At 46.3% G+C, this 24459-nt stretch overlaps 1 protein-coding gene across 1 annotated transcript in view; it reads right to left on the reverse strand.

Moving 5' to 3' along the window:
• Window positions 1-925: 925 nt before the first annotated feature.
• Window positions 926-24459, reverse strand: part of PLXDC1 (plexin domain containing 1) — an 81046-nt gene continuing 57512 nt past the window's right edge. The window contains exons 8-14 of the mRNA XM_006889372.1: window positions 21041-21136; window positions 17161-17242; window positions 13079-13139; window positions 11137-11272; window positions 4666-4701; window positions 2000-2160; window positions 926-1045 (exon numbers count right to left, since the gene is read on the reverse strand). Of these exons, the coding sequence (XP_006889434.1) occupies window positions 926-1045; window positions 2000-2160; window positions 4666-4701; window positions 11137-11272; window positions 13079-13139; window positions 17161-17242; window positions 21041-21136 (692 nt within the window). The remainder of the gene's footprint in view (window positions 1046-1999; window positions 2161-4665; window positions 4702-11136; window positions 11273-13078; window positions 13140-17160; window positions 17243-21040; window positions 21137-24459) is intronic.

Consider the following 24459-nt stretch of genomic DNA (forward strand, 5'->3'; position numbering starts at 1 on the left):
AAAACCCTACACAGTTCTACTCTGATGCGTGTGAGGTTGAAATAAATTGGAGACAACAGCAGCTGTTTTTGCTTGATTTTGGCAGTCCCCCTCTTAGACGAGCAGAATGGCCAGTGAGAAAAATGGGCCTCAAATGTGGCATTGAAATGAAGAGTCCAACACCACTGTTGACTCTTGGGTTGCACACAGCACAGCTCAAAGGTAGGGGGTCGGGTTACAGGTTGGGGTCACACCTGTGATCAGCAGCAACACACCTGCTGGAGGACTGGTTCTCAGCAGAAAGGACAAAGTGAGGGAGCAAAGCCCTAAGATGCGGTTCCCCCGAAGCTTTCCCTCTCCTTCATCCTCCGTGATGACATGTGGTCAGGGGCTGGCTGCAGGGCTGAGAGCAGCAGTACCCAGGGTTCGAGAGAATGCTGCCAGACTTTCAGAGCCATAGAAACCGGAGCTAAGCGCACAGAATCCATAGCCCTGAGGACCAGCTCTGGGGCCTACGGACCCTGGAATGCAGCAGTCCCAGTCCGGATTTTCATTCTTTTGTGCCTCATGCAGGAGCACTGGGTTACCAGGAGCATCTGAATGTCTCCAGGTGGGACAGGACCACTGGGACAGCTACAGAATAGACTACTGAGAGACCTAAAATGGGGAGACCCTTCCCATCAGAAGAGGATGAAATTTGGTTATTTCTCCTTAAAAAAAAATCAATGTGGCTGCCTTCTTTTGCCTGCTTCAATACCAGGCTGTAATTATTAAACCATAGCTCTGGCCCACATACCACTGTCTCCCACTCCCCACCCAGCCCCGGGGATGATAAGAAGAGGGCAAGAAAAGTCACTTCGTCACTTCTCTCCTTGGCTGGGATATGTCTTTCCTGAGGTCCTCGGGTCTTTACTGCCTACCCTTCCGAGGGAAGACACAGCGGTGCTCAGCACTGCTCAGCCTCCACGAAGCCCTCCTTCTCATGGCCCGAGGGCTCCACTTCTGTGTAGGTGGAGTGGCTGGGGTGGTTCCGGAACTTCATGGCCGGCCAGTGGTGAGGTCGCCGCTGAGGATGGCAACAGACACAAAGTCAGCAGCGTGCCCATGACAAGACAGTGCTCCAGAAGGACAGGTCCTGCAGCAGAACCAACTGTCAGGCTTATCAGAATGCAGCTATCTAGGCCTGCATCTGACTTGCCCCATCACAAGCCTGGTTGCCTGGGAATCTGTGGATGACCAGGTAGGCTAAACCTTAAGAAGGATTTACTAGCACTCACAAGAAATGGGGGTCACCTAAGCAAAGGGCAAGGAAACATCCAAGGTCCCTGAGTAATGAGGTCACTGGGCTTATGACTTAGCTATGCAAGCAAGAGCCGAGAAGCAGCCCAGCCGCATGGAAACCTGGGGTCAGGAGCTGCCAAACTCTGTGACTAGAGTGAAGGAGGCTATATCCCTTCACATGCTGCATCTCGGCTGGTTCTCCAGAATTCTGAGACATTCAAATCTGTAGCATTCTCAATGGAAGCTTCCAGAGAGCACAGCACTTATTACAATTACAGTTGGTCAATTCCAATCTAAAAATGCTAAACACCAGGCACCCCCCCCCCATAAAACTTTGGTTCTATTTTGGCTTTGAATAAGCACTGAGCATGGAATCTGAGCGCAAGAGACCATAAACTGTCAGGACCAGGCTGCACAGTCACTAAATGGTCACTGTGTGGCACTTCTGGTATTTCCTTGGTGGACTTTTCTGGTTTCACAAATAGGGGAGTCACAGCAGATGCGCTGTTGAGCACAGAGGGCAAGCTGCGGGAGCTCTGAGGTGCTGCCCCTGGTGTTAACAGAACCACACTGACATTAACCTGACTAAAAGGGCGAGGTGGCCCAAGTGAGCTGATAAAGGTGTCTCAGGTAGGAAGAAGGTTGGTGAGGGCTGAAAAGGGGAGAGGCGAGTACTAAATGGCCCCTGGCACATGATGCAGAGGGAGGTGGCGAACCTGGGGCTAAATCTCGCACTGACCTCGATGAAGAAGAGTGCAGCATTGGAGGTAGGGTGGCCGTTGATGTAAATCCCAGCCATGATGATGGCTGCCACGAGAAGAACTGCCAGCACTATGCCCACGATGGTGCCCAGGTGTACTGGAGGACCCCTTGTCTCAGGGGACAAGTTGTTCTGAAGGTCTGTGGAGAGACCGTTAGGGCAGGGAGGGGCTGCTGGTGATCAAGGTAGGAGGGCACACGGCTGGGGAAGGAAGGAGGCCTGGGTTCTGATAAAGTCCTAGAGATGAAGGCAGACTGCACCTTTGGATCTAGTTTTCAAATACATGGAAAGGTAAAGCAGGAGGCGGTGGCATAATTTTGAATAACATACAACATAACTCTTGGCATTTACTAAGGTGGTTTTCTCAGAATCCTCTGAAAGCTGCTCACTCATCCCAAATAGTTCTTAAGGATTGTGGTAAAAGAAGATCTTTCTGATTGATATCTGTGTCACATAAGCACTTTTAAAGACTTCACAAATGGAATGTGACAGTTGAGTTTTGTCTATAGACTCTGGCTCCCTGGGTTCAAATCCAAGCCCTGCCACTTACTGGCTACACAATTTGGGGAAAATGATTTAATTTCTTTGTTTCCAGAGACCACTCTGTAAAGCAAGGGCATTAATAGTAATTCCTAATAGGGTTCTTATGGGTATTCAAATGGGATATTTTTATGTCAAGTGCTCAGGAAAATGCTTAGTATCTGGGAAGACCTCCAGTACTGTTAGCTATTATCACAAATGATCATATTATCATTTGCCAATGCCCACCACTACCTTGTGACTGCCTACAGGACAGGCAATGTCTTATTAATTTCTGTACGGTAGACCCACTGGAACACAATAACAAGTCCATGGAATGAGTGAGGTTTTCTGGCAGCTAATAAACAGCATGCACTCTCCAAGAACATCTCACGTATTTGAAATACACTCCAAAGAGGGTTAGTATTTTCCACACACTGGAAACCTAGAAGCTCATCTAGTCCACCTCCTGTTTGTATGACTGAGGTAATGGAAATACAGAGAAGGGAGATGATTGGCCCAAAGACACACAGTTATGGTGCCAGCCACTAAGAAGCCTGGTTTCCTGATATTATTACATAGGGTGGTTATTTCCTTCTCCACCCTACCCTAGAGGTATATGGAAGTAATGAGAAGAGGAGACAGGACAGCATGTATACAACAGAAATACTGAATCCTTTTCACACAGCTAATGGGAAGGATGGAAGTCAACAGGCAGGAATTTTTTTAATAGGATGTCACAAGCATTCAAAATCATTGTCCTCCATATCCCCCCTTTTTTGCTGATTATTGTATAAGCAGAGGAAACCCAGCAAAGTGCCTATACCCAGGAACTCAAGTGCATACTTGGTGTGTCCACTTGTCAACAAGTAGGACAGGTCAGGTGGGACACTCCAATATAATTGTTATGTTAACCTTACCTTCTCTAACATAATTGGCAGCCAGACCACAGCCTATACTGACTTGGTGATCTTATGAGCAGGGCTGCCATTGGTGAGTAAGAGAGACAGAAGGAGGAGAAAGCAGCCCAGCCACTTCCTAGCCCACCACTTCCACCCTGTACCTACACTCACCCCGTCTTAGAGAAGTCATGGCTCCATGATTGTGGTTGTTGTTGTTATGTGCCGTTGAGTCGCTTACAACTCACAACCCTATGTACAACATCCCTAAACTCTGCTCTGAACTGTGCCAATCGCACTGTCTCTAATACACCCATCCCGATTACCCCAGTCACTGAATCGATACACCTCATAGAGGGCCTTCCCCTCCTGCGCTGTCCCTCCGCCCTCCTAAGCATGATGTCCCTCTCCAAGGACCGGTCCCTCCTTACAGCATTTCCAAAGTATGTTAGACGTAGACTCAGAATCCTTGCCTCCAAGGAGCAGCCCGGTTTAACCCTCTCCAGGATGAATCTATTTGTTTTCTTAGCAGTCCATGGTACCCTCAATACTCTTCTCCAGCACCACAGCTCAAAGGCATCAATTCTCCTTCTGTCCTCCCTAGTCATTAGAGATTCAATTAAGTTGCTTCATCAATATGCTGATCCTTACATAATAATCCCCAGGACTTATAACGAAAGGTATCTCAACCACCAGTCCATCTTCATTTCCTTTCCATCCACTCACTAAGTGGTTGCAGCAGGAACCTGGAGTTTGGGAATCCCACCACTTGGTGTCCTGCAAACCCTTGTGGTAGATAACTTCTGTACACTCTCCTATCCCCTGACGCTTACTATGAGAGAAGCTTTCTCCCACTGTCATTGACTGTAACAAGGTCCGTGGGAATGAGGCGCCTTAGCCACGCCTCACACTGTCACACCTGCTCTGGCTCAGTCTTTCTCTCTTCCTCCCCCAGGTCAATGGCAGGGATAGGAGAAAAACCAAAGAAAGTGCTTGACTGAAGTGAGAAGTATCTAAGTTTAGAAAGTTCCTTCCATCTAGGAGCCCATACCTAGAAGTCCACCTGCCTTCCTACCCAGCCTGAAGTATGCGAAGCCCAGGCTGCTGTAGCTTCCTCTTCTCCCTCACTCAGAATAAAGGGAAAGAAGTCAGGTGGCCACTCCACCCCCCCTTGGGGGTGGGCTCAAGAAGCACTGGCTGTGGTCAGGAGGGGCCCGCAGCTCTTACCATCTCCTCCTGCGTAGGGATTCAACTTGGTGTCATCTCAAAGAGAGAAGAGAGAAGGGCAAGATTAGTGAGGTTATTGTGCACAAATGAATACATGAAAACTCCACCTTTCTATAAACTTTCGTTAAAATCACAATTAAAAAGAAAAAATATAGCTTTTGCCATTTTGCATCTAGATGAGACTTTGGGGGCATTTACTCCAATTTTTCATCCCAGAGACAAGGAAAGTGAAGAACAGAGAAGCGAGGTAACTTGCTCAAAAACACACAGTCAAATGAGGATAGCTGGTCACTAACAAACCACCTTACCCCAGTTTTGCACTTATCCATTCCACAAGTATTTGTTTTTACTATAAACTTGACTTCTGGAGGGAAGTGCTATTATGAGTAATAGATAGACATCATTCCTGGCCTCAGGAGGTCGGGAGGGAATATGAGGGGGAATTAAAACCCAGTGTGATAAGGCTGTGCCTGGGATTCTTCACTCAGACAAAGGTCACGTTTTCCTGGGAGAAGTGATATTCAGCTAAGGTTAGGGTAGGATGTGGAATAAAAGTTCCCAGTGAGAAGATGAAGCAAGGGACCAGAGTCGGATGGAACTTGGCTAGTGAAGAAATACAAGGCAGTTCAGTGTCACCGAGGGAGGAGAGTTCATGAGTGGGAGTTGATGACAGATGAGGCTGGTGGGGGAATAGGGTGGTGATGCCTGGAAAGACAAGCTGAAGGCCTTGCATGTCCTCCAAAGGGTCAAGGGGAAGTAAAGGAATGATTTGAGGAGAAGGGGGTGTGTGTATGTGTGTGTGACAGGATCATATTTGCAGGGTGACCTCCTTGGGCTGCATTGTGGAGGACAGAGTTCTACCCCAATGCACTCTCCACAAGGCTTCCTAAATAAGTTCCAATGGGTGATGCTTCCTGTGGTTCCCAGACACATCAGGGAAGGGAGAATGTTCCAGATGACTGCAGATTACAGCTTTAAGCATGGAGAGTTTAGATAAATGTAGCCATTCCACAATTCATGTCGTGCAAATACAAATAACACCTCCACTATCCATGCCATTTTAAGGACTTTAATTGATTCCTCTTTGCCCATGAACTTCACAGGCATTCAAAGCCCTTCACAATTTCACTCTGATCTTCATTCCTCCGGTCTGTCACCTGTCACAACCCAGAACTGTAGCTACAGCAAACAGGCTCTGTAGACCCCTCCTCAGGTCTTTTTAATCTGAGTCACCGCTTATACTGTTCCTGCCACATGGGGTGCCCTTTGTCTCCATTATCCCACTTTTAAAAGTCCCACCACTGAAGGCTGAGATGAGTGGATGAGGGCTGTGCAAAAAAAGAACTTTAAGGGGCACAGGGCCTACATGCATGGTGATGAAGCAACATAAGTAGAGATAGATGGTGACACATGACACTTATACTCAACGTTAGGGAACATTTCATGTAGAAATTGGGAATGGATGTAAGCTTTGGCTGTATGCATTTTTTAATTTATTTATGTGATTTATTTTCTGCCTTGGCATTGATTCTCTTAATAATGTCCTTTATTTTTTTCATTATTTTCTCTTGAACTGGAAAGTCTAGAACTTCCCTTTTTGAGTCATAGGCACAGAGTCTAGCCATCCCCAGAATACCTTGGATGGGTTTATCAGGGCATATGGGGTTTGCCTAGGAAGAATGTTATGGACCGAATCATGTCTCCCAAAAAGACGTGTTGTAAATCCCAACCCCTGCGACTGTGTTTACAATCTCTTTGGAGAATGGGTTGCCTTTATTATATTAATGAGGCAGGATTGGTGTAGGGTGTATCTTGCATCAATCTTTTCCCCCCTTTTTCCCAAGCATCTGTTTTAAAATATTTTTTAAAGAAAAAATAAAATGTAAATATTTTAATCTTGATTATTTGGAGGGTGTGGTGCTTCCTTAAATGTGCCTGTGGCAAGCCGCCCCCTCACTCTAGTCCTGGAAATGGTTGTGCCAACAATCCCCCCAACCCTCCAGGAGAGATGGCTGCATCCTCTGTTCCCTTGAGTTTGGTACCTGTAGCTTCTGCTGTATCTCAGCTCCCATTGTTTCTCTACAAACTGTGAGCTTTCCCATACCCAAGTGATCTCCACTCAAGGGGCCTGTTCTGATATACATTTCTAGTCAATGTTGCTATAATAATTTTCTTAAAATCACATTAGAGAATGAAAGAATAAAGCATTTTTTTTTAAAAAAGACTCCTTATAGAGAACTCTGGTAGCTTAGTGGTAAGGAGCTGTGTTGCCAACCCCAAGGCACTGGATTCAATCCACCACATGGTCCATGGGAGAAAGATGGGCAATCTCTCATGGGATTAACTGTCTCTGAAAACCCACTGGAGAGTCAGCTATGAGTCTGTTCTGACTCAACAGTACACAGCAATATATGGAAGGAGGGGCTAGGCTGAGGAAAGAACTAGAAACTAAGCTTCTTTGAATATACTTGGTTGTGTAGTTTAGTCTTTGGAACCATGTAAATCATTATTTAATAAATGTATAATTAAGAAGAAAGGTAGCCCTAGTGGCCTAGTGAGAAGGAGCTGTGCTGTAATCCCGAAGGCACAAGGTTGAAATCTACCAGCTGCTCTGAAGGAGAAAGATGGGCAATCTCCTCCTGTGTGATTAAATGGCCTCTGAAAACTTGCTAGAGGGTCAGCTATGGGTCGGTTCTGACTCAATGGTATATAACAACAACAATTAAAAAGCAGTCCTCCCAAATGAATGCAAAAGAAACAGAAATCTGTAGACTTAAAGTGATATTCCATCAGAAATGTCAACATGAGGTATTTAAAGACAGCTCTGAATCTATTTTGTTACTGCAAGCTGAAGTAATGAATTAGATAATCCAAACTGAACAAAGTAACCCTAAATATTAACATGACTCAAATCAACTTGTTTTCAAAACTAGACTACTGAGATCAGAACCGGTCCAGATCTCGCCTCTCGCTGGTAAACAAGGACATGGTGCCATGAACAGCTAGTCCCTCTCACAAAGCTACAGAAGGAGACCCATCAACTTTTCTCCTACTCAATCAGTATGGGTTCCTAGCCACCAACTTTCTGCAGTCCTTGGAATAAAAGTGGGCTCCCTGACTAATGGATTGTGACATAGCTGCCTGGAAACTCTCACCCAATAGAAGAAATGCACATAAGGTTTACTGAATGAGTGGTCATTTTTCTGTAGTTTAGCAGTCACTCCTTGCTGATAGAAACATGCCCTATTATTGTGCATGTAAGATGAGCCTTGTATTATATATAGTCACTCTGGATGAACACCTGTCTCTCCCTGCAATACAATGCAATGGCCCTGTGACAGTTTTAGTCCCTCAGAAGCCATTCTGTCTCATGTAAGCAAGTAACATTTAAATTTTTTTTTCCCTTTTATACTGGTTTACTTACAAAGTTCATATACAATGGTTTTTACCCCAGCAAGTAGAATTTAATTACAAGTACACAACTCTTAAAATCCACTTTTATAACCTTGTTTCCTGGGCTTTGTATTAGTTACCTAATGCTATTATAACAGAAATCACAAAATGGTTTTAATAAACAGAAATCTATTATCTCACAGTTTAGAAATCTAGAACTTTTTTTTTTATTTTGTGTGCGTGTACCGTCAAATCAGATCTGACTGGTACAGGAGGATATTGCGCCTCCTTTTCCGGCAGAGCATCTGGTGGATTCCAACCGTGTTCCTCTGGGATTGCAGTGCAGCTTCTTGCCACTAGGCCACCAGAGCTCCCCAGAAATCTAGAACTTTGAATGCAGGGCACTGGTTTAGGAGAAGATTTATCTAGCAGCTCTGGGTGAAGGTCCTTGTCTCCTTTCAACATGTGTGGGATATTTCTGTGTATCTTGGCAATGATCTTCCCCTGGGTCTGGGTTTAAAGAACATGTTCTACTCATGGCTTTTCCTTGGTAGCATTTAGGTACCTCTTCTCTACTTGCTTCTCTATCCTTTTATCTCTTATAAGATAAAAGATAATACAAGCCACATCCCAGGGAAACTCCCCTTGCATTGGACCAGGACTGTAACCTAGACAAGGGCCATTGTATCCCATGCTAGTCCCCATACAACTGATTGCCTGATCTTATCTGATCACATCATGGACATAGTAATATTACATAATTATCAAACCACTAAGAATCAAGTAAAACATATATATATTTTTTAATTTTTATGTGTACTGTCAAATCAGATCTGACTGGTACAGGAGGAGATTGCCCCCTCCTTCTCCAGCAGAGCATCTGGTGGATTTGAATCGTGTATTTCTGGGATTGCAGTGCAGCGTCTTGCCACTAGGCCACAAGAGCTCCAACATATATTTTGTGTTATATGCCATTAAGCCAACTTGTAGCTGACCACTCCAGTGGGTTTTCAGAGGCAGTAAATCCCGCTGGAGGAGACTGCCCATCTACCTCCCATGGAGCAGCTGGTGGATTTGAACTGCATATCTTTGGATTGGCAGTGCAGCTCCTTACCTCTAGGCTATCAGAGCTCCCAATACATATTTTAAAGGTACACAGTTCAATCCATGCCAACCTCTTTGGTTCTCTGCAAGTTGAAATAATGCATTAGGTAATCAAAACTGAACAAAGTAACTTTAAATATCATTGGGCAAATGATCCAGGCACCCTCCAGCAATCTTCTTTGTTTTGCCTGATGCCTCTGACTCTGCTCCCCTCTGGACTAAAACTCATTCTGCCAAGACGCCTTGAGACTTGGACTTGTGTGTGGAAAGTGTCATTAAGTTTTTTCCCTTAAAGATGTAACTGAATTATCTTCGCTACCTCCTCCAGGACTGAAAGGACACAGTGCCATAACTGTCCTCACTTACTTTAATGAATGCTTTCTGCTGGGGACTATTACACAGCAAAACAGAAGTGAGATGCATTCCTGGCTTGGCAGGAGACACACATTGACGATAAAACTGGCGAAAAGAATATGTTCCCTCTGTAGAAACAGCTCACCATGGAAATGATACAAGAGAAACCGAGTCTTGGGAAAGCTGAGCACTTGGAAAGGCCACATGGCCCACAGATAGTATCAGGATTTGAACCTGGTCCCTAGATATTTCATCCTGAATGCTCCACACCCACCACAGCCACCATTCTGGACTCTAACCCTCAGGCTCTGTTACAGTAAACTCCTTGAGATAAAGACTGGGTTCTGACCTTTAGAGGGTAGCTACAGCCACCAGCTCACTGCTGGACACAGAATGTCACCTTAATAAGTGCATGGGTGGAGTTTATCTTAAATGGAAGGTCACCTCTGGATGAGGTTATTGGCCCCCAAAGTGAAAGTCTCTCCCTTTCTTTTCCTTAGTCTCCCTGTGGCATCAGGCCAATTCTTAATTCCTTCACCATAATCAGCAATTTCAGAGTGGTAAGGTCATTTCAATCTGCCTCAGTTGTTCCCCCTTCTCTATTTCTCCTACTTGCAAATCCTCCCAGACCCTGTTTCATTCCTTGTAGTACCAAGATACATAGTGGGTTGAGAAGAAAGTTCTTGGCTTTTAGAACCAGATGAAAAGCTTTAGAATTAGGACACTTCTCTGCCTGGCTGCTGTGTGACTCTCAGCAAGTCATCTAACTCTTTGAGCCTTCATGCCTGTCTGTAAGATGACGATCAAATAGAACTTGATGATTACCATACTTGGCAAATCTCCCCAAAAATGTTAGCTCTATTATTTGTTTACCCATTTCTACAGCTCCCGTCTGGCCAGATCCACTAATTCCTGCTCTAATTCCATTTAGAAAGGCTGGAGATGCCATGGAAAGAATATTCCAACGCTTATAGTTCATATGATCTTGAGTAACTTGTCTTGCCCCTTAAGAGCCTGATTCCTTATCTGTACCGTGAGATTATGGTTGAATAATGTTTTGAAATACTAGCTTTCTTCTGCTCTCCTGTCCTCTTTCTTTCCATTACCTCTTCCAAGCAGGTATTTGGCTCCATGCTCATTGCCTCAGGAGGCTGTGAGAGCCCACATATCTTTTGGTCTTAGCCTAAAGGAAATGAGTTTTTCAAACTTAGATGTGGTGTATTAACATATTAAGAGAAAGGAATGCCAAATAGAGTCAAAGAATTCCAGGGTGAGGAGGAAGGAAAAGGGGAACAATCTGAGGGCCTGAAGACTTTATTGGCTCCTAAAACACTAGTCCCATCACAGTAAATTCTGTCCTACCCCTCTGACATAGACCACACAGTCTGCTTGTTCTACACCTGGCTCACTTCTCATCATCCTTGGGCTGGGCCAGTGGATCAGAAGTTCAGAGAACCACAGTCACTTATTGCAAAAGAATGGAGCAATTCCTATTCCATGAGATAATTCTTCCTATTCTGTGAGAATGTTCCCATTCCCATCCCTGTCCAGGAATGGGTTCGGCATGGCAGCTCTTCCTCTTGACTTCTCTCTCCCCTCCTTTAGGGGTTTGGGTCTTACCTTCTGTGGTGAGGCTGTCGATGAAGAGGGAGGAGGAAGTGGTGGTGAGGTCTCCATCAAGAGGGCTGAAGGAACTATCAGGAGAAGATGAGTAGTGATCTTGGTCTCGGAAATCCTCACATGTCTTGCCTTCTGCCTACAAGAGAGGTCCCAGCACTGCTATTTCTGGACAGAGGCCTCAGACAAGAGGACTGTGGAGTTGTCAGGAAACTGAGATTCTAGTACTTGGTGCAAGTGTGGTAATCTAACTAAAGCTATGCACTGAAGGCCTTTAAGCCTTCCACAACATCCTGAAATGCACCTTATCTTAGGGCCATTTATCTGTTAGTTATTCCAAGTCCGTCCTCACTGAAGGCTCTGAGAAGCCAAACTTAAACAAATAGAGCAAATCTGAGCATTCACCAACAGCCAGCATCAGGCGTGGAGTCAGGGATAAGATTGTTTTCTTCCCCAGAAGGAAACGACTGTTCATCTTTCATCTAGAAAGAAGTTCATCTGTTCATCAAGTTTACAGGACAACAATAGTGAGCATACAGCAATTAAAGTTTATGTTCAAATAAACACTGGGCCTGGAACTTCCTAGCTATTCAGACTTAGTAACCCCTGTTATAAAAGTCTCTCTTAAGCCTTAGTTTCCTTTCTGATCAGTGAAGGTAGAAATAGTCAGCTTCAGGGCCCTGTAAAGGTTAAATAAGAGTAAGAGTGGTCGGTGTTCAGTGAAGTGGTTGCCACATGCTATGTACTTGCTAAGTAAGTATTTAAACATGAAAAGAAGGAATGGAGAGTGGTTAAGGAAGGAAAAAGGAAACATGGATATATGGAACGCATCTGCCTGTGTTGGTGTAAGGTGTGAGAACAGGAGGCTTCCTGCCCAGAATCAAGCTGGTGGAAAATTCCAGCAGTGAGAAACAACCCGGGCCGGACCACCGGACCCTCATCTAAATGGGAGGGGCCTGGAACAACCCTCCTCACTCCCAGAATGACCGTCTCCCTCAAGAGCCAGAGGCTAGAGCTGTGGCCAGGACATAATTAATGTTACCAGGTGCATGGCCTCCCCAGAGGGCCCAGCTGTGGCTCAGGCCACAGCCAATGTGCCCTCTGCACAGATGAAAAAAAAATTCCTGGAACACGGTCACTTAAGGCCAAGCCACCAGGCAAAGTGCTTTTCTTAGGGACCAACCAAAAGGAAATTGGCTGGGCTGCCATTGAGAAGATTCTGACCCACTGTGATCCACATGTTGCTAAGTAGACTGCATCACACAGGGCTTTCATGACTGACCTTCTGGAAGCAGGACTTTCTTCTGGGAGGTATGAATCACCACCTTTCCAATAGTAGGTGAACAATTAGGTTGTCTGCACCACCCAGACCAAACCCATTGCCTTCGACTCAATTCTGACTCAGAGTGACCCCAGGGGACAGAGCAGAAGGTCCCACGGTATTTCCAAGCTGCAATCTCTAATGAATGGAGCTCCGGCGGCGCAGTGTGTACAGAGTGTGAGGCTAACCCAAAGGTGGCACCTTCCTCTCTGTTGGTTCAAATCTACCATCGGCTCCAAGGGAGAAAGACTGGCAATCTCCTCCCATTCAATTTACAGCCTTGGAAATAGAACAGAGGGTCAGCTATGAGTTAGTTCCAACTTGACAACAATGAGTTTTCCGGGTTAAGAATCTTTACAGAAGACGGCCCATCTTTTGCCTGTAGGATGGCTGGTGGATTTGATTCACCAACTTTTCCATTAGCTGCTGAGCACTAAACCCCTGTGCCACCAGAGCTCTTCACATAGCCTCCCCAGCCTCTCAGTGCCTCAGAACAAGCTGGAAAACAAGCCGAGGTGGAGGGGAGAATTTTACCAAGAGCTCCCTGGGGCAGGGCCTGCAGGCTGTCCCACTGTCCCCCACAGCCTGGCATGGGGGCCACAGCAGGTCACTGCTGCCTCTCACCTCCTGGGCACAGCCGTAGGCCAGCCACTCCTGGCGGTAGCGGTCAAAGCCACTGGAGCATCTGCAAGGGGGACCAAAAGGTCAGAGATGAGATGGGATGAGACAGGAAAGCCCTTCCCCTTCACTTCCCCTCAGACCCAGGCCAAGTTAGGGCTTTCTGATGGTACAGAGGGTCAACCACTCAGATCCAGCTCCCACGCTCACTGGACAGATCCCCTACTCCCTCTACCACTCCCTAGCCAAGTTAGGGCTTTCTGACGGTACAGAGGGTCAACCACTCAGATCCAGCTCCCACGCTCACTGGACAGATCCCCTACTCCCTCTACCACTCCCTAGAAGGAGAGGCTTGTGTTCCCCCATCATCCTCTGTCCCAGCTCTCAATGGAGAAGGTGGGGTGGTGGGTGCACTGCATGGTGTTTCATGACCTTCAGAGTCCCTTTGACTCTGTGGTACCTTGAAATGACTGAGAATCTAAGGAACTCATCTGGTGAAGACTAGATCAGTTACGGAATGTGGACACACTTCATCCTCGGTCCTTTGAAGAGGTCTACGTATGAGGCGAGATTGGCAGGGAGGGAGAAGCTGGGCCAAAGGTGAGCATTAGATTAGTCAACATGTCAGTGTGATTAGTAAAGGAGAGAAATAAGGCCTGTTTCTTATATGCAGAGGCTTTTTAAAAATCCCAAACTCATTGTAGTCATTTCCAATTCATAGTGACCCTGTAGGTCAGGACAGAACTTCCTGGTAGCTGATAATAGCATCATCTTGTAATCCTGGAACCTACCAATGAATGCAGACTCAGGGCATAAAGAATGACCATCTATTCAGTGGCTCCTGAGTGCCAAGTGCTGCCCCAGCCACACATGCTGGCAGCATCTCATGGGACCCTTCATGAGACTACCAGGCAAAGATCATGATTCTCATTCCCTGAGCCACATCCCAGAGTTAAGACTGCCCTCAGGCTCCTGGGTGGCCTGCTGGGGAAAACACAGTACGGGGGGGGGGGGGGGGGATGCTCATTCATAGGAGGGAAAATGGAATCTGATCTGGCTTCAGAGCAGGGAGCTAAAGGCAGGGAGCTGCAGAGGGAGGGAGAATGGAACTCCGAGAAGTTATGCTGTGATTGGATGCAACTTTTGATGGTTTACAGCCCCACAGCCTTGCCCACTGGCTTTGTAGGGATGTGCTAGTCTGCTGTTAGTTGTAGTTGAGGCTCTAAAGACCTGAAAGGTAGGGGTACGTGCTGGAGAGGCCAGGCTGACAGGGCAAGGGCGGGGCCTTCCAGCAACAAGTCCGCCTTGCACTCCCACTGACAGAGCCTCGACCTGTGCAGATCCAGGGAGGGCATCAGGCCTTGCTCCTTCCCCAACTTGAACAACTTTGTGGGGTTGAGCTGGCCCCAAGTCATTGCACTGGCATGGTATCTGGCTCCATTATTTTCTGCATGTGGATGGTTATGCTAAATGGGGGCTGCGTCAATGTGAGAATTTTGTTTGCATCTGACTCCCTTTGAGGTTCTCATAGCCCAGCATTTTGTGGATGCTGAGTCACGGGGTGGCAGCCAGCCCCAGGATTTCAGGGCTCAGCTGAGGTCAGCTGGCTTTTGTCTCTTCTGCTGAGACAATGGCTCCCAAACTTGCCAGTGCACAAGACAAGCCATTTTAAAGATCAGATTCCCAGGATCCTGGTCCCAGAGGTTGGTATTCAACGGGTCTAGGTGGGGTCCAGGAATTTGCATTTTTATCCAGTCTTCCAGCAGATATTGGGCTCAGAGTTTTGCTGCTCATATTTTTTTTCACAAATAATCATTTTTATTTGTAAGTATTAAAAGGCTGAATTTTAAACAGATTCTTGAACTGGTGGCTCATAGCCATCAGCTCGTTCAACTTTTGCACCTGTCTCATCTCCAGTAGCTTTTCCAGAGCTCCCACCTTCACCATGAAGCTCCATGAGTTTGCCCAATTCAAACTTGGGCTTCTTGAGCATTTTTACTTTCCTAACAGATACATCATGGAGAGGATAAATAGACTGACAAGCCTTTTCTATATCTTTTCCAATGCTGTCTGGAGTCAATTTATTGACCACCTCATTTTTCTGCACTTCTCGGGTCATGATTTCCATCATTTTCTTCCAGATTTGGCGGACCTGTTGGTGCTGAGCATAAGATGTCTACCTAATCTGATTGTTGCATTTTTTTTTTAAAACCAACACAAAATAGAGGAAGTAAATAACGATTGGTGGTTTTGAAATCAACATGTGCTTCAATCACGGTCTGCCATTTTTTGACCATGGAGCACATTTTGTCCCAGGTAAGATCCATGCCATGGAAGTTGGGTTTTGCCTTGAACATCCTCAGTAATTAGCTTGAATTTTCTAAATGCACCTTCATCATTTTGCAAATCAGCAAGGCTCACTTCAAAGACACGACCCTTGAGTCCATCAGATGCAATTTTGGTTCCTTGAGTCCTTGTGACTAATGTCTTCCCAATATTTTTTATATTGAACATTGCTGGAGCCTTTACATCATACCAATCTTTCTTAGAAAATGGATCAACCACTTTCTTCTTGGCTCCTTTTTTTGCCACCTTTTGTAAGGCGCTTGTTCTTGCTGACTGCCATGGTGGTGCCGAAGGAACGAAAAAGCATTTTTTAAAACAACAACAACAACTAGTCATGTTTTTTAAAACCCTGATCCACAGACCGCCAAGCTGGGTCTACCCCACATATTTCTCCCAGGCACTACCATCTCTCTCATGCATGGGGTTCTGAGGGCTTTGTAGAAAAGCTGCCTTTTTTTTTAAGAGATAAAGCAATGAATGAATGGAAATCCAGATTCTCTGTAAATGTTCATTGAAATTATTGAAAAAAAGAGATAAAACAATGGTAGGTGGATGAATAGGGGATGTGTGTGTTCCTCATCTGAGCCACATAACCTCAGCCCATTTTAAAGGAGAACAAACTGAGGTCTCTTAGAGAGTGAATAAAAACACAGCTGATGAGGAGCGAGGAGCACAGGGGGTTCTGACTTAAGTCCCTCCTTTCCTCCCCAGCACAGCGCTGTGTCCCGTATGCTAAATAGGTGGGTTGGATAGACAAGAGCTTCTGTTCGTGCACCAGGAGCCTGGAGAGGAGCAAAGCGAACACTGACAGATGCATGGCTGACAAACGCTGGCAGCTGCATGAGAACACGGAGACTGTCATTTTGCAATTTTCAAGGTGGCCTCAGAGACTCTTGGAGTTCATAGGGCTCCCCACTCTCATGAGAGCCCTGGTCCCCAAAGACATTATTGTTATTATTATTTACTGTTTATTATTCTTTTTCTTCTTGCCATTTATTTATCTTGATCAGGAGAACAGAGCTCAAATTCTGTGAGGAAGTGATTTCAGAACAAGGAGTGGAACAGGAGTTGGATTTCAGTAAACTTGACTCTCACCCAGAATTCCCTCTGTTCCCAAAACCAAGCAAACAACAACTTTGGTAGCTTCTCCCAACTTTCCATGGATGTCTGTAATTTCCACCTCCTGGTTTTCAGGAAACCCTGATGCAGCCTGGGAACAATCTCAAGGCGGAGCTTTAGAGTCACGGGCTCTTGCCCAACAGCATTAAGTCTTTGGCTCAAGTCCTGTCTCTAAGTCTACAGTTCTCTCATGCCTGTTTGCAGCCGAGGGGCCATGTTAAAACACAGGCCTCTGAGGTCCTCTCCCTTTGATTCTGATGCAGAGGGTCTGGAGTGGGATGTCATTGTGTATGTCTACTGCTGTGGACCATTCTTTGAGAAGCCATGCCCTGCAAAGGGACAACCCTCCCTTTTCCAGAATGTGAAAATTTTCCTGTGACATTGTCTCAGGTCATACTCTGCCACCCCCGTACCTTGACTGGTACCTCAGGCAGAAGTACACTTCTGTGACAATCTTCTCCTAATGGTCAATGGTGACACTGGCCAGAGATGGCCTCATGTTGGCAAACTGCTGGCAACTGTTAGCAAACTGCTCAGCCAAGAGGCCGGGAATGGAACTGTGCCATCCTCTGGCCCTCCTTCATCACGGCTAATGGGAACCAGAGGACGAGCTGGGCACTAACCTCTGGAGGACATGGCACCAGCTGCAGTTGAAGGTCAGGTCCGAGGACATGCAGGCTTCACAGCTCTGATGCTGCAGGCAGGCTACAAGACAGAAAGCAGAGGCAATGGATGCTGGATGCCTCACAGGCACAAAGGTACAGATTCACTAAAAGCTGGGTGCTCACAGATCTTTGACTTGGCCGGGGCCTTACAGGCCACCCTTGAGTCCAGCCCTGATCTATCCCTCTTCCCTCCTCTCTCATCCATCCATCCAGACATTATCCTCCTGGGTCTGGCCCTGAGATGGTGCTGGAAATTCAGCAATAAGATCGGGTTCCTGCTTTCTTGGAGCTTAAAGTCACATGGAGAGACAGACTCTGAAAAAAAAAAATCAAATACAAACTATATACTTATGTGATATGGTCTACCCCTTTTAAAAAATTATTATTATTATTTTGTGTGTGTGTACGGTCAAATCGGATCTGACTGGTACAGGAAGAGATTGCCCCTCCTTCTCCATCAGAGGTGGATTCGAACTGTGCGCCTCTGGGATTGCAGTGCAGTGGTCTATCCCTTGAGGGTGCTAAAGTATATTCAAAGGGATTTCAACGCATCTGGGAATTGTACTTCCAGGTCATTGGCTACAGCCATAGGGTTGAAAGGGATTTTTAAAGCTGATCTGGTTTGACCACTTCCAGGATGCCGGTGTGCACTGTTTGTGTGGGTTGACCAGGCATGTGCAGTCCCACTCCTTTCTCTGCTACTGGAAGTGAGCAATCTGGACGTCAACTCTTCACAAGTCTCTCTACCTTTCTGTGCTTCAGATACCACACTTGTAAACCGGAAATGGTAATATGACCTGTCTGTCTACATCACTGTGATGTTGAAATGAGATGACCTGTTGTTGTTGTTGATGTTGTTGTAGAGCTGACCATGACTTATAACAACCCTATGAACAACCGACCTGAACCTTGCCTCGTCCTAAATCATCTTCACATCTCTGATGTACTTGAGCGCATCATTATTGTGTAAGTCACTGAGTCGACCCATGTTGTTGAGGGTCTTCCTCCCTAGAGGATGTCAGAGCACCTGACACATTGTGGGTGCCCAATCAGTATTATCTCTGATTACTGGCTGACTCAATCCCAACTATACTGAGGTTTTCCATTCACTCAGTCATTCATTCCTCCAACAAATATTTATCAAGTGCCCACCATGGGCAAGGCACTTTGCCAGATAGAGAAACAACAGAGAAGGGGCCCACTCTGAATGGAGCTGATGTCTCATGGAGGAGATCGTCACCATACATGCAGAGAAAATCCACACCAGGGTGCTGGTGGGGAGAAAGATGGGGAGAAAATAGAACAGAACAGAGAGGCAGAATGGTAGTGAGGGATGCAGGCAATGAGCAAGGCCTCGCACAGGGAGGACATATGGGCAGAGCCTGAGGAGGGAGGCAGGGAACTCCACAGCTTTCCCGGGAGAGAGAAGTCAAGGCAGAAGGGATCCTGTGTGCAGAGGTCCGGGGAGGAGCATGTTCCAGGCACGTTCCTGAGAGGCAGAGTGGAAAGAAGGAAAGTAGCAGGAATGAGGAAGAAATGCAGCGGGGAGGCAGCCCGGCAGGATGGGAGTAGAGGGCAACAGGGCCGGGGGGCACATTGCTGGAGGGTGCTCAGACCGCTTTGGTCACCAGCCTAGCAGAGAGAGAGGTGTGGAGCGTGGTGAATTTAAAGGTATCTACTTGTAAGCAAATGCGGCTCACTTAAGTGAACTTGAATGACTATGAGTGGCAAAAGCAGTCACAGAGTCCTTGGATTTTACTACAAGGAGAGATGGGCGCTCATGTACAGTAACTGTGTCTAATATAAGACACAGTGTCACAAGAAGTGACACCTGACTACAGAAAAATGACACATCATTCAATAAGCTCTCCACACACATCTACTGGATGGGGGTTTCCTGGCAGCTGTGCCACGATCCATTAAGTAGGGAGCCCACTTTGCTCTCTGTGGAACCCTGCAAGACAGTGGATGGGAGCCAGGACTTGGTGAGTATGAGACAAATGATCTGATCACCTTTTGTAGTTCTGTAGAAAGCTGTTGGTAGGATTGAGTCCTTTTGCTCAACAGAGCTTGAGCAAATCCTGGAAGGATTGATGGAAAGCCACTGGCGGGAAATAAACAAAGACTGGTCTAGACAAGAGCTCTCTGTCTGTTTTGTTCTCTGATATATCCCAAGACTTTAGAACAGTGCCCAGTACATGGTAGGCAGTTAAGAAATGTTTGTAGAAATGATATTTAGATGTTCTGGTTATCATCATTTTATAGAAAACTGAGACTTGGAGAGAATATGAATAGAGGTCTGGCTAAGTCTAAAGTCTGAACTCCTAGCTGTAAAATCTCTGTGGGCTCTCCAGCCTCACCCAGGCCACCTTTTCAAGGGTCTCTCACTTAGAGGAGAGATTGACTTAGTCAGGAGGGGCTGGACAAAAAATGGCTTGAAGATAGCACTGCACACTTCCACCCAGGAGGAGAAACAATCCCAGGTGCCTTGGTCACATCCTCCCACCCCCCATGCCACCACCACCTCTACCCAGTGATGGAGAGGAAAGCCAGGTGTGTGCAGAAAGAGAAAGCTTTCTCAGGACAAAGCTAACCAGCCACCTGGGGCTCAAATCACCACCTAAATAGCATTGGCTTTCCCTCCCCAAACAGCTGCAGCTCAGGACCAGTCATTCCTGTTGACTCTGAAGGCCCCTTAATAGGCTCCAACTCAAACTAAGCCATGAGAAGAAGCAGTGGAACCTCACGGTGTATCATAAAATCCACTGACCTTTACTTCTCATCTGCATTTCAGATGTCCTGCTAACTATGAAATGCTCTCAAAATTCACCAGAAGGGCAGCAAGTGGCTTAGATGTACAGACAGCGTGTCCCAGAAATGCATTCCCAGGATGTTTCATGCTTCCTTGGTATTTCTACCCAGCAGTTAGTTCTGCCCTTCGACGCCCTTGCTCCCAAATGCAGTTTCACGCAAATCCTAGGACTTAAGGTTTGCGCTCATCTGTCCGTGAGGGACTCCTTATTCACAGGCTCCTGCATAGAGGGAGGAGGTATGACCTGTACAGGTGTCCCAGCCCTGTGGCCCCACGGTTTCTGCATCTTCTCCAGGGAACACCAAGGACAGGCCCACAGACCTGCTGAGCCCTGGCCTAACATTCTAGAAGTTCTTTCCCTTTTCTCCCAGAACTTCCAGGGAAGAGGCAGGGAGGAAGGGAGAGGCAAGAAATGTCACGAAGGCAGAGAGAAGGCTATGGCTTCTAAAGGATGCTGGCAAATACGTGAGATAAGGATGCTGGCCATTTCATGAGACTGGAGATGAAATGAAAATCCTCTTTTAAAAAGACAAAAATGGAATGTGTCTGCTTTTCCCTCCCTCTCCCTAGCTGCTCTGACCAATCCCAAAGAGCATCCAACCTCGATTTGAGGGGGTCTATGCGAGCAGTACGGCCTCTGTTGTGAGGTCACACTGGTGCCTTCAACCATAGGTGACTGAGTGTACAGGGGGCTGATTCTAGTGGTTCTCTAAGAACACTTTTCCTGGATTTCAGTAATAGCAATACCTGTCACAGTACAAACCTCACATCGGACCTGGGACATGTCAGAGCTGCCATTTATGTTCTAAATGCTACTCACTTGTATTTCCTCTAGGAGGGAAGTGTTGCTAGACCCATTTTACAGATAAGAAATGGAAGTCCTGAGAAGGTTAAGTGGTTTCACCCATACAAGGATCCATGACAAAGCACTGATCAAGTCTGCATAATATCAAAGTCCCAGGCATTTTCAGGACAGCAGAATGCCCCTGCCCTCCACCCTGGTCAGTGGGAATGAGCCCTGCTTACTTGGCAGAGGGGTAAACTCTACAGCTGATGTACTGGTGACTTTGCTGGGGTCCAGCTCGACACGGTGGTATTCAAAGATGGTCCTTCTGCGAGATTCTGAAACAGAGGCACAGCCTATCATCATCTCACAGCCACAGGGCTTCATGGCTCTTCCTGGAGCCTGGGCAAGAGATTGTAGCAAGGGATTCCTAAACATGCATGTATGTAACAAGGGGTTGTACAGTAAGTTAGCATGTAGCCAGTAAGAGCAGGAAGTCACTCCATCAACCTGTGATAATAATGTCCCATCAGGCTGGGATAAGGTGCATGGACAGGCAAGTTGAGCTGGAGAGGAAAGCACTGTTATAAGCAGGTTAAACTACTCGACACGGAGGCCTGGCTGGGTCCTGGGACAGGACACAGGAGATCTCATGCTTGCACTAGTGTCTTCACATTGCTCTTCCTTCGGTCCATAATGTTCTTCCAGACCATTCCTTCTTGAAAACTCATCTTTGCAGATTCAGGTCAAGGTTCAACTCCTCTGAACAACCCTCCTTGATTAGCTCTCTTTCCTCCCTGCCCAGACTATTGGGTCTCTTCCCACAGCACTCAGCACATCATGGCCTATTTGGAAGGTGGAAGAGTGCTGACATCTAGTCCTCAACGTGGCCCACAGCAAACACTCTACAAAAAATGTCTGTGGGGAAACAGTCTGACCTTGGAGAACCTTGACCTTGCTGGGAAAGAGACCCAAGCAAAGTTCAGCCCAGGTTTAAGCCCTGCTTTAGGTCCTGTAGGAACTTTCTGCAGAACTTGAAGTCTAGTCTGATTCCAGTTCTGCTCCTCACGTTTTTCTTTTGCTTCTAACTTGCTGGGTACCCTGGGGTAAGACATTTGGGCCTCATTTTCTTTTGTCTATGGAGTGGAGAGACAGAAATATCTGCTATAACACACTTGGGAGACAGAAGCTAGATTTGCAGATAAAAATGTCTTTGCTTGAAACATCAACTTGGAATGTTCTGACATTTCCTATCACACCATTCACCCAAGAAACCAGAACCTGGAATGGTTTCCTTCAAATCTGAAAGGCAGAAACCAGTCCCTGAGGATTATGAATGAGCACTCCTTCCACAGGGGAAAAGGCTCTTTAACTCTGCTTCCAGGCCTGGTCCTGAAATGTGGCCTGACCTAGTCACTGGCCACTAGAGGGCTCCTAAGAACATGGGGGAGAGAAGCCTGCATCTGGAGGGAGAGACCACACAGAACAGAGGCCAGTGCAGTTGCTGTCAGATCACTTCTCTGACCTTGATCAAGAGACTCAAATTCTGTGAGCCTCATTCCAAGATGGGCTAATTATACGACTTTAATGGGGTGGTGCTTATGTTTATGTTGTTTTTGTTGTTGTGTACACTACAGTCAGAACTGACCCATCGTGATCCTCCCTCCCATGGGTTTTCAGAGGCAGTTAACTGCACAGGAGGAGACTGCCCATCCTATCCCCATCCTTCTCCAATGAAGCACCTGGTGGCCTCGAGCCACACGCCTTCGGGATGACAGTGGAGCTTCTTTCCACTAGGCCACCAGAACTCACATGTGTGTAAGTGTGTATGTGTTTGGCAAAGACTCAGATCTCAACATTCAGTGCTGTTAGGAGCTATTGAGTGGCCTCCAGCTCATCCACCCGATGGATAACAGAAGGAAACCCTGCCCAATCCCCCACCATCCTTACAAAAGCTCTTGTGCTTAAGCTCACTGTTGTAGTCACCACGTCAACCGATCTTTGAGGATCTTCTTTTATTGCGATTCTACTTTTCCAAGGGAGCTCTAGTAGCCTAATGGGTAAGGAATTGTGCTGCCAACCCAAAGGCCGGTGACATGGGTCCATCAGCTGCTCATTATGAGAAAGACGGACAATCTCCTCCTACGTAATTTACAAGCCTCTTAAAACCCACTGGAGGATTAGCTATCAGTTGATTCTGATTCAAGGACAATGAGTTTTAGTTGTACTTTTCCAAACATTGGCCTTCTCTGGGGAATTGCCGTTGTTGTTAGGTGCCGTTGAATCAAGAATGACTCGTAGAAATCCTATAAACAGACTTGAATCCTGTCCTATCCTGTGTTGTCCTCACAGTCTCAGACACCCTCAAGCCCACTGCTGCGGTCATTTTGTCAGTCCATTTGGTTGAGGGTCTTCCTCTCCCTCGCAGTGATATTCCTCTCCAAGGAACAGCCTCTCCTAGCAACATGCCCAAAGTATGTGAGGCGAAGTTTCATCCTTATGCCTCCAAGAAGCACTCTGGCTGCACCTTCTCCAAGATAATATCTGTTCTTTTGGCAGTCCATGGGGTATTCGGCACTTTTCTCCAGTTCAAAGACACCACACTAGCCTTCCTGCTAACATGTCCAAAGTATGGGAGACAATGTCTTGCCATCCTTGCTTTTTTCCTTTTCTTTTTCCAGCTGTGACTTCCAATAGGATCCAAAGAGAAGGCCTTTGATCTCCTCTTTGGGTTTTCCGGAGACTTCCATTACCCTTCTGTGTTGCCATCTTGCTTTTAAAGAACATTCTCATTGTACTTTTTAAAAGATAGATGTGTTTTTTCTTTTGGCAGTCCAGGGGATATTACATATTCTTCATCAAAACCACAATTCAAAAGCATCAATTCTACTTCAGTCTTTCTTATTTCTTTTTTTTTTGTTTTGTTATTATTTTTGTGTGAGTGTACCGTCAAACCAGATCTGACTGGTACAGGAGGAGATTGTCCCTCCTTCCCCGGCAGAGCATCTGGTGGATTCGAACCATGCGCCTCCGGGATTGTAGTTGCAGCTCCTTGCCACTAGGCCATCTTTCTTATTTCTTAAACCACACAGTAGCACCTCCTTGTTCTGCTGGAATGATTGCTTCTATAGACAGGTTCTGCATGAGGACAACTAGGTGTTCCAGAATTCCCATTCTTTGCAACGTTATCCATAATTTACTATGATCCACACAGTCTTTGCATCGTCAATAAAACACAAGTAAACATCTCAGTTTATACAGACAACAACCAGCTGAGGTCAGGATGGAGAGATCTTATTTGTAGCATCTGCCAATTTCCACGGTGCAAATATATCCACCACGCCCATTTTCAAGCCACCAGCTGAGAGTCATCACACACAGAGCTGAGGAGAGACACGCTCAGTCGGCTTTCTTGGATGATCCAAGCAACTCCTGCTTGTGGTTTCTTTATCTATGTTTCTAACAAGCATCCAAAGTAAACATTTCTATCTTTTCTCTTTTAAAAATTATTAATTATACCGCATCCCATCAAGATGATTTTTTTTCCCCTGAGCAACTGTAAGGCTGAGAGAGACAAGTCTCTTTTCTATCAGGCAGTGACCGTATGTCTACGAGCTTACCCTGGTCTTCGGCAGGAGAGACCAGAGGCTGAAGAGTGGAG

This window comes from Elephantulus edwardii, unplaced genomic scaffold (assembly GCF_000299155.1).
Source record: "Elephantulus edwardii isolate Elephantulus edwardi_28Jun2011 unplaced genomic scaffold, EleEdw1.0 scaffold00077, whole genome shotgun sequence".
Lineage (NCBI taxonomy): Eukaryota > Metazoa > Chordata > Mammalia > Macroscelidea > Macroscelididae > Elephantulus > Elephantulus edwardii.